At 39.6% G+C, this 10,381-nt stretch overlaps 1 protein-coding gene and 1 long non-coding RNA gene across 2 annotated transcripts; both read left to right on the forward strand.

Moving 5' to 3' along the window:
• The first annotated feature begins 448 nt into the window (after positions 1-448).
• On the forward strand, positions 449-2,579 carry LOC310668938. The gene is made up of 2 exons (XR_014506912.1): positions 449-864; positions 2,325-2,579. It is a non-coding gene; the product is annotated as an uncharacterized lncRNA (long non-coding RNA).
• A 1,621-nt stretch (positions 2,580-4,200) lies between these two features.
• Positions 4,201-10,011, forward strand: LOC310669920 (transmembrane protein 256 homolog; the record flags this gene model as incomplete). The annotated part of the gene is made up of 5 exons (XM_083424385.1): positions 4,201-4,304; positions 5,669-5,729; positions 7,712-7,871; positions 8,045-8,073; positions 9,377-10,011. The coding sequence occupies 5 exons, from the start codon at positions 4,201-4,203 to the stop codon at positions 9,653-9,655; spliced, it is 633 nt and encodes a 210-aa protein (XP_083280511.1). The 3' UTR covers positions 9,656-10,011.
• Between the last annotated feature and the right edge of the window lie 370 nt (positions 10,012-10,381).

Below are 10,381 nucleotides of genomic sequence, written 5' to 3' on the forward strand. Positions count from 1 at the left end.
AAACAGCAGCCATTTTGAGACAGGCTGGCAGTATTAATCCTGAGCCTGTCATGAACGCCTACAAACCACTTTCAATAACATTGATCTGGCTGTCAAAATGGGAAAAATGTCAACATCTCAAGCTATCCAATTATAGTCTAGGAACCACACTATTCTTTGCAGGGGAAAACAAAGGGTCTGTTTCTTAGCATCCCTAACATAAGTCACTGTTGTGTGCAGAAGAGGATACATTATGATAGAGATGCTTCTTAAATCCAATTGTACCTTGTTTAGTGAGATTTGTGCTTCAGGGGTGGAGAATGTCAGCACTATTAAGGCAATGGAAATGAAACAGACATGTTCTGACACTTACAGGTGGGTCAAACATTGCAATGAAATTTTTAAAAACGGCAACATTTTTTTTAAAAAATGGGGTGAACATTTAAACATTTTTTTCAAACCCCCCCCATACAGATTCATTAATTAATGGTTGGTTATCTTTAATTCAGTTTCAGACCATGATGTGCCCCTCTATTTTTCTGCAATTTCTTATGAGATTGATGATGAACTGAGTTAGACACAAAATATCAGAAAAGTAGGTTTATCACCCAATCAAAACTTAGGGTACAATGCAGACTTTACTGGGAGCAAGTCTCCTTGTATTGTAATGAGAGTTACCGGTATTTCTGAGCAAATCTGCCAAGTTATACTATCCAGGTTACAGCACAAACCTATGGAAATTCACTGAGAAGTAGGGATGGAAGGATCTGACAATTTTATTTCTCTGTTTTTCACTTTTCCAATCTTAAATTCAGTTCTTCACATTTCTGCAGCAATGTGGGAATGCTTTTAAAAATATCCTCCTGAAGATTCATCAGTATTTTGGTATGAATTTCTCTTAATGAACACTTTTTTATTTGCAGTTTTTACTAATGTGCACATTTTTGCAAAGCACTTTCTCATAATATCATGCCTTTTTGCTTGATATTATATATAAAATAATATATTCATTTTTATGCTCACTTTCCCCAGATAGATAGATAGATAGATAGATAGATAGATAGATAGACATTAGCTAACTGGAAAACAGCATTTCAAAATTTGGATAAATGCTGATTTCAGAGAATGGCTGTGTGGCGTTTGCCCTTCCATGTGTGTGACGTCATACTGGGTTCATAGGGAAAGGGTTAACTAATTGTAAAATGACTAACCATTGGGAACCCAAGGGACAGAGTTAACTGTGTATAAGGTTTAAGCACAGACTTTTTTAGAGAGTTAGAGTTGTTGAGAAGACAGTCTGGAGTTAGAAGAGACAGAGAAGATAAGTCTGTGGCTTGGGCTAGTCTGGTGTGAGAGAGGGAGAGAATTTGTTAAGAGAAGTTAGTCAAGCAGTTGAGATAACTATTTGGAACCATGTTGTTTATGAAGAAGCTTATTTTAACTCAGTAAAGCTCATTCTTTAAAACTCTGCATTATTTGTCACTGATGATGACATCTCAAAAGAGATGGGAATGGGGTTTTTACTTTAAAAATGGTACCTGCCATTTGCAGTTTTTATAGTATGTATATTGGAAAAAATGCTTTTTTTAAAAAAATGTGTAGGTCCATTAATTAAGGACGCCTTTGTAGTCAAATAAACATATTTTTAACAGATTAATATAAACAAACATTCTACTCTAACAAATAACACAAGAGGCATCCATATCTGCTGAGGAATACGAAAGATAAAAATCATATACAGTGGTGCCTCAGGTTACATACGCTTCAGGTTACAGACTCCGCTAACCCAGAAATAATGCTTCAGGTTAAGAACTTTGCTTCAGGATGAGAACAGAAACCATGCTCCGGCAGGGCGGCAGCAGTGGGAGGCCCCATTAGCTAAAGTGGTGCTTCAGGTTAAGAACAGTTTCAGGTTCAGTATGGACCTCTGGAACGAATTAAGTACTTAACCCGAGGTACCACTGTACAACATAAACGTTGTAGTGTAGACATAATCTTGAAATGTTTGGTTTTGAGACAGTTTATTCCACTTCTAAAATGTGCTCTTTTTTAAACTAATAAATCCACAAAAGTTGTTTGCATTTGCAGTGCCAAATGCAATTAAGGTACTGCTTGCCTCTTCTGTATAATTTCCTTATTGTAAGATGTTAAATAAAAGTGGGCATCAATAGATTCCCAGTGGACAGAGAGGCGGGCACATTCCCATTCCATTCTCACTCCTCTGCCATTTGTGATTACCCTTTGCTCATACTTGATAGTCACTTCTCTCTTCCTGTACAGCTGTGTTCAGAAGTACTGTCCTTATTCTTCTGGTCACTAACAAATGGTTTTTGTTTCTTTGTTAGATTCTGCAGCTCCACCACCAAGGAAAATCTTGTCAGTTCCCCCCACAGATTGAATTTTCTGTGGCATAGCTTTGCCATCCAAGCACATCTTGTTCTCAAGACCTTCACATTCTTCTATTCCCTGCATCTCAGCTTCCATCTTTTTATCCATGGAATTAAATTAGCAGATTTTGAGATAAGGAGGGACCGGATAAATTAACCACTGTGTGGAGAAAATGAATAATACTCTCTCGCATAATAGTAGAACGATACTTAGAGGTTTGTTTGTAGAAAAAGAAAAGAAAAAGAAAATAATCACATGGTATACAATTTTTTTTAAATAAACAAATACAAGAACATGCAATGAAGTAAAATGTTGAAAGAGTCCACTCGAAGTTAATCTCTGAAATTTGCTCTTACAATATTACCTCAGCATACCAGTCACTAAAGATACGGGGCTAGATTGGAACTGATGAAATTGCTCAAAGTTACTACATTTTACATCTGTAGCATTTTGGGAAGTATTATTGATATTCACATCCATACATCCAAATTGATAAAATAAATGCACTTCTGCAACCATGCTTGAATGCCCTGCTGGACCAAACAAAATTTCCAGAGTGATAGGATGAGAGTTGCTGCTCCTAGCAGTCTTCTCACTTATTAGCTGCGTAACAACAACAACCACAAGATGCCTGCCCACAAGCATCTTTCCTCTGGTACAGAAGGTGGGGCCCTAATGAACCACAGCTAGGAAAGACTAGCTGTCTGCTCAGGACTTCCAGGGAGAAAGATGACAGACTAGACATCTCTGGTCGACAGAAATAATTATGTGCTGATATATTTGGCAAAGCCAAAAACATTGAGTATCTTGTCCAAAATGTATAACTTACTGTTGGAGTGGCATACAAAGGATGAACAAGTTAAATCTGTGATGATAGATTCAGCAAGAGATGTGGGACATAACATAATGTTTGAAGATTGGGAAAGGTTGTGGAGGAAAGGGGTCAAGTTCACTGCATGTACAATGTTAAAGGAAAATGTTATGAAAATGATGTATAGATGGTGCTTAACCCCTGTAAAACTAGCAAAGATTTATCATAAGAGTGATAATTTATGTTGGAAATGTAAAGAAAGAGAAGGTAGTTTTTATCATACATGGTGGGCCTATCCCAATGTGAAAGACTTCTGGGAGAAGATTTACAGTGGTGCCTCGCAAGACGAAATTAATTCGTTCTGCGAGTTTTTTTGTCTTGTGAATTTTTCGTCTTGCGAAGCGTGTGTTTGAGATCACAAGTCACTGTGTGCATTATCCCATAATCTTTGCTTTAACGTCTTTAGGGCGATTTCATAACCCAGGTAATACAGTTGGGGGGGGGGTGACAGACCAATAGAGGTGGCTTTTTTAGCCATGGTTTTCTGCCATTTGCTGACAAATTCCTCATTGGTCAGGTGTTGGTACAAACCCTTCCCTAAATTAAACACTGAAATCCTGAGCCAATGTTTTAGGGCAGCCCACCATGCTTTAGTTGAAATTGGATATTCACCAGCTTCTAACAGAAGTATGGAGTTGGGGACACAGTTGGGTACCTACAGCAGAGATCGTAGAAATTTTGCCTGAAAGCCATCTAGCTTTGGCAGGTCCCCATTATGCAATACATTTGCAGCGTACAGGAGTTGGGAAATGGGTTTTGCGTGGTGCTTCCAATATCCTGTATCATGGAATGTGAGCCCTAGATAACTGAAGTATTTGATCTGTTCAAGGTTATGGGCCATCCAGCACCCATTTAGACCAGGAGAAGCTTCTTTTGAAAACTATAATTTTAGATTTTTCATAAGCTGCCCTTCTGCCAGGCTTACCAACTTGCCGGCAGTCGCCCATCAACTCTACATTCATATGCGCGTTCTTTGTGATGTAGAGTGCCTGCCTGTTATCCTAGAATGCGGATTCAGCCGAGAACCTTCGAACAATCCTAAGCCTTCATTTGTTCTCATTTGTGAGTATGTTTAGCTAGGGACGTTAAACAATGTTTTTATTTTCTTGTTTGAACCCTGAAAGAGATGTGCCAACTTTTAAGTTTGAATAATCTTGTTTTTAAAATAAATTTTGGGAAAAGGATTTTCCTGTTCTGTCTTTTGTGCCTTCTGCTCAGGAAGTCTAAATCTAACGCCAGGAGAGGCGAGTCACCTGTGGACTGGGACCACCCTAGGCCCCAGAGAAGATAAAGGCCAGTCAGCTCAGTCCCAGGTTGCGTGAGCAACGACGTTGGAAACCTGTTTCTGCCAGCACCCAGACCTGTTTTTCCAGAGTTCACGACCACAACAGTGGTAAATGAATAAGATGAAGATGAAGATGATGGACTTTTCAGAGCTAGCCGACCTGACCGGAAGAGTCCGCGACCAGAATGAGGAGGAGTATCAGGAGGAATGGATGAAATTTAAAGACTATTAATCTAAATATGCTAAGATAACTTAAATAGAAATACTTGCAAGTACCAGATTGGCCTAGGATTTAAATATGTGATGTTATAGAATAATATGTTTAAATTTATAATGAAAAGAAAGAAAGATGTTAATAGACTAAGTAAATTTTATGTGAAAATAGTTTTGGAAAACCGTTACAATGATATACATAGAAACTCAACCAGGGGGATTCAATGAAGTCACCCAACAATGTTAACAAAAGGGGAATTATTGCAGTTAGGTTTTATCTTTGTTTGTTTGTTTGCTTTTTGATATTTGTTATAAATTTGGAAAAATCAATAAAAAATTTGAAAAAAACCCAAAAACATTGAATATCACATTTTCTTTAGGAAAACAAAGAGACCAGGGGATTAACCTCATGCTCTGAAAAGGCTGCAAAACAAAGATCATGCATAAATTGGTTCTAAGCAGCTGAGGGGTGTAGGTTGGTCCTGCTGCCAGTACCCTTCTGGCTTTTAATAGCCACAAAACTGCCTCAACAACCGCAACAAACGAGGGTTGTTTAAAAGATAGGGAATATAGAATGCAAAATGGTTGACAATTCAGACTGCCTGCTCTGGTCCAGTCCTGTACTGACAGTACCTTCTCAGAGTATGATATTGTGATGTTTCCTACATTTCAGACATTCAAACAGTAGCTTGAGTTGGGTGGTAGCCATCACAGATAAAGTGCCTTTGCCAGTGCGAGTGGAGGAGAGTTGGCAACCTCAGCTTTTTGCTTTGCACCTTTTGGGCTTGAGAGCTTTCAGTATGTTAAAAAGTCATTGTCCACCTAGTCATAGGAGGAGTGATGGAGGGAGTATTGAGGTTCTGCTTGCCCTCTGATGGTCAGATGACTTTCTGTTGAGATCTAGACTTTCAACCCACTTTTTCCCTTTCTAGAGGCAAGGGACGTATTAGGATCATCCGCCCCTGGAGGCTGATGTATCTAATGGGTTTCCAGGTAACGCTGAGGGCTTTTTCTGTTTGATATGACTGGCACTCCTATCAAAGCCCTGGCCAGCCTCTGGAACATCTGAATGGCTCAGGCTTTTAACATGATCACTTCTGAGCATCCTCTCCCACTTGACTCCTTGGTATACTGCAGAACTTAGGCAAAGGAAACAAGTTGAAAGATGGCTCCACGCAAGTGGAGGAAAGATCTGGCTGCATACAACTGAACAGTAGTGTGGGCTCATCATTAAGCATACGTAGTGGTATTGAAGACAGCAGTACTACTCAGCTACAAGTGATCGCCAAAGAAGAAGAAAGACAGTCCGACTCAAGGTGGTGATGGAACCAATGGTAGCTATGTCTAACCACTGTGACTTGTTTGCAAAGCATTTTGAGGATAAAACCACTTGCATCCACTGAGATCTTGACTCTGCTGTTATAGCAAATGAGTCTCATGGGTGTCCAGAGCACTGTCTAGTCCTGTTGTTTTGGATAATTTTCAGATAGTAAGGCTTGAGGATGTGGACAGGGTGTTTGTATTAGTCAGGGCAACGACTTGTGCTTCGGACTCTTACCCTTCTTGGCTGATAAAAACTAGTGGGGTGTGGTAATTGACTGGGCCAGGAAGGGTGTTCCTATTTCCATCTGATATGCAGGACGGCATAGCATTCTGATCCAAGTTTCATTAAGAAAACATTATCCATAATATCAGCAGCAGGCAGCTGCAGTCAAATTGGCCAGTCAGAATGGAAAATCCTATTTTAACAAAACCAATAAAAGAGAGCGGCAATACTATTTTCTTGTTTCCTTGTTCAACTACAATTCCATAAAACAGTGGATTTGTAGGTTCTCATTAATAAAAAATAAATAAAGAGTGTGAGGGGTGGGTGGGATCGATGTCCCTATACTTCTTAATTCCACCCCTGGGCCTTTTCTATACTGAAAATAGTGTTAATTTGTTCCCCTTCCACTGCTGTAAATATTGCTCCCTTAGAAAATAAGTGATTTATTTGACTGGAACAAAATCCATCTTGTGTCTCCAAGTGGTTTAGGGTTGTATGATCTATGTCTGGATTGGCCCACTTAATGCTATTTATTGCTCTATGAATGATATTAAGATGGATTTCTTAAGTCTGGGGGAATTACTTTTTCTTCTTTCGTGCAATTTTTACTTGCCATAGCAAACAAGACTTTGTCCATGTACCCATATAAAATAACTATTATCGTTCTTTTCCTCTGCATTTTTAAAGCATAAATATTATTGGCTTTGAGGCAACAATGACAGAATGTGCTGACATCAGAAAAATGCCAGCTCCAGCCCAACCAGAAGTAAAATGTATAGGGCATATTGAGAGATGGGTGGCAAAGCTGTGCATATGCTTTGTCCTCCCCAGCTAGAGGAAGCAGAGAAAAGCTCCAACCAGTATTATTTTTTTTCTATTTTTAATTTTTTTTGGAGTTTATAAAGGTCCCTTTAGAAACGAAAAGATACAAACCACAAGTTAAGCACACAGTTTGCTTTTAGTTCAACACTTTCTTCATCCATCAATTTTACCCAAAATCACAAAAGTAATATTACAAAGCTTTCGCAGTACACGTTTACATATTCTGCATATACATCTATTCACTCTTCAAACAATGCATTTTCATTGCATTTGGCTTAAACAACAACAACACAGCCCCTACATCAGGCTGGAAATATATAACGTTTTAAACCAATGAGTTTTTCCTCTTAAAAATAATATATATATTACTTGGAAAGAAGCCCATATTACACAAGACATGGACATAAGGCAGGTGAAAAATTAGAGGCCAATCTCGCTCCTAAATAATGATTACAAATTATTTGCCAGTATATTGTCCAATAGACTTAAAGATGTATTGGGAGAGGAGATTGGAAAGAATCAAACTGGATTTCTACCTGGTAGACAGATGAAGGACAATGCTAGACATATAATTGATATGACAGGCGCCGGGGCTTTTTTATGACAGCTCAGAGCGCTGAGTGGGGCTGCGGCCGTTGGGGCGGCCGCCTATGGGGGTCACAATTTCCGTCGCAGCGACCGAGATGAATACTTGAAAGAGCTCTATGAGACGGCAAACAAATACCACTTCTTTCAAAGCCTGGCCCTCCTGGCTGTGCCATGTTTATGTATGCCACAATGGCTGCAAGAACACTTCTGGCTCAGAAAAGGAAGTAGCAGGAACTTCCAACACTGGAAGACCGGCAGGTCAAGATGATCGAGTTCGCAGACATAATCCGGACCGAGATGACTACTTGGAAGAGCTCTATGAGACGGCAAACAAATACCACTTCTTCCACAGCCTGGCCCTCCTGGCTGTGCCATGTTTATGTATGCCACAATGGCTGCAAGGACACTTCCGGACTCAGCGTGACGAACTGTTTCAAAAGGACTGGTACAAATTTATATTTTATATGAAAGAGCTATTTTTCCATAGCTCGCAGAATGGCATCATGGCACCTTTTTACTATGTATGTGAATTATTAAAAAAAAAACCTGTTACTCGTTGAAAATTTGTCTGGTCAATATATTTCAGCTTCATGTTTTGTTACGCGTATAATATTTTTTCTATTTTTTAAAAAGTGCCAGAACTGATGAGCACTTCCCTTGTTCTCTACTGGTGCGCACCTGAGAGGTGCTGGATCTGTTCGAGCAAGTTCCAGCTGAGAAAAAGGCCTGGTTCTAACTTGCCTAAGTGGGGAAAGTTGGCATTACTAGAGTGAATGAACAGATGCAAGAAGCAGCATCCTTTGGCCATAGAGCACCAATGCCAGGGAAACTGAAGAGAGTCAGGGCAAACTTAGTTGCCTGACAGCATGAGTGAAGCTAACTCTGCAGACAGGTATATAGGGCTGGGGAGTCTGCTAGGAACCAAGAAATACAAAACACAACCTTTTTGGTGCCATTGCTGGAGTGGCACACAAAGGATGAAGAGGTAAAAAGTGTTCTGATTAGGTGGGGCCAGGATTTGGGGCACAATATTGATTTTAAAGGGTGGGAAAAACTGTGGACCGAAACAATTAATTTCACAGCATGTGTGTCACTCAGATAAAATATATTTAAGATGATGTATCGATCGTTTTTACACATGTCAAACTTGCTAAAAAGTATAGAAATCAAGACAAAAATTGTAGGTAGTGTAAGGAGAAGGAGGGGAATTTCCTCCATCTGTGGTGGACTTGTTCTAAAGTGAAAGCCTCTGGGATATAATATACGAGTTAAAAAAGGTTTTGAAATATAATTTTGACAAAGGGTAAATAAGTGCTTATAGAAATGCGAAGAATATCGAAAGTTATGTGGAAGTCAGAAAAAGGGAGGGCAGGAGGTCGATGCTCTTACAGAGTAATATATTAAGTCATAGAATTATGTAACAAAAGGTGAATATGATTTAATGGAAAACTCAGTAAAAATTACTTTAAAAAAATAAAAAGAGAAAATATATTAGGAGTGGCTTTTCTTTTACTTAATAAATGAACTACTTCATTGGCACAGCATCCAAATGAGGTGTAGTGGTTGTATAGTTCCTGATACGTTTTGTTTCATAGTTATATCTGGGTTGCTTTTTTAAAAAAAAAATGGTTAGCTTTTTGTATTATAAAGTTAACAAAACCGATTCCTAGTATACAACTGAAAGCAGAAATGGGCTCATGATTTCCATCGCAGCGACCGAGATTTCTACTTGAAAGACCTCTATGAGACAGCCAACAAATACCACTTCCTCCACAGCCTGTCCCCCCTGGCTGTACCCCACTGCCGCTATCCCATGATAGCCGGCAGCATCCTGTCTCTGGGCATCGGGTTGTTCTCTGCCGCCCTGTATTACCACACCGTGACAGAGGACCCGATCCTGACCAAGGTGGCCCCGTATGGTGGCTCCCTCCTCATCCTCGGCTGGATAGCCATGGCCCCTTGACACCCCGTTCTGTCCCCATGTGGCCCCCATCTCCCAATGCCAGGGCAGCCAGTCCTGCCCCTCCCTCCTCCCTTAGGCTAGCCAGAAGGGAGCCCTAGGAGAGGAGAGATTTCCAAATGTCAGAGTGGGATCCCTTGAGGTCTTTAGCCCGCCCTGAATGCATCTCCGTCCTGCATCTTGGAATTCCCCAAATGCCGAATCCCTTTTTAAAAAGCCAAGATCCTTTCCCCCCAAAGAAAATTGCAACCAGATTTGAGTTTGCGATGGAGGCCTCGAAATGCAATGTCTGATCGGTGCTTTTCAATTGGTGTTTTTTAACTTAATAAATGATGAGAGCGATTTCACTTTTTAAAAAACCCCCACACTTTTTTTTTTCTGTGAATAAATTTATTGGGGGTGGGAGAAAATATATATAATTGATATAATGGAATATCTGGACTCCAGGAGAGACAAACATGTTGCCCTAATGTTTCTGGATGCTGAAAAAGAATTTGATAATGTGTCTTGGCATTTTATGAAACAAAATTTAGAATTTATGGATATCAGTGAAAAACTTTTAAATGGTATTTGGGCTATTTATTCAGAAGAATATGCTAAATTGATAGTTAATAATAACTTCACAGACAAAATTGAGATAACAAAGGGAACCAGACAGGGGTGCCCGCTATCGCCATTGTTATTTATAACAATACTAGAGGTCCTGTTGAGGAAAATAGAAGCAACAAA

This window comes from Podarcis tiliguerta (assembly GCF_965153285.1).
Source record: "Podarcis tiliguerta genome assembly, chromosome: Z".
Lineage (NCBI taxonomy): Eukaryota > Metazoa > Chordata > Lepidosauria > Squamata > Lacertidae > Podarcis > Podarcis tiliguerta.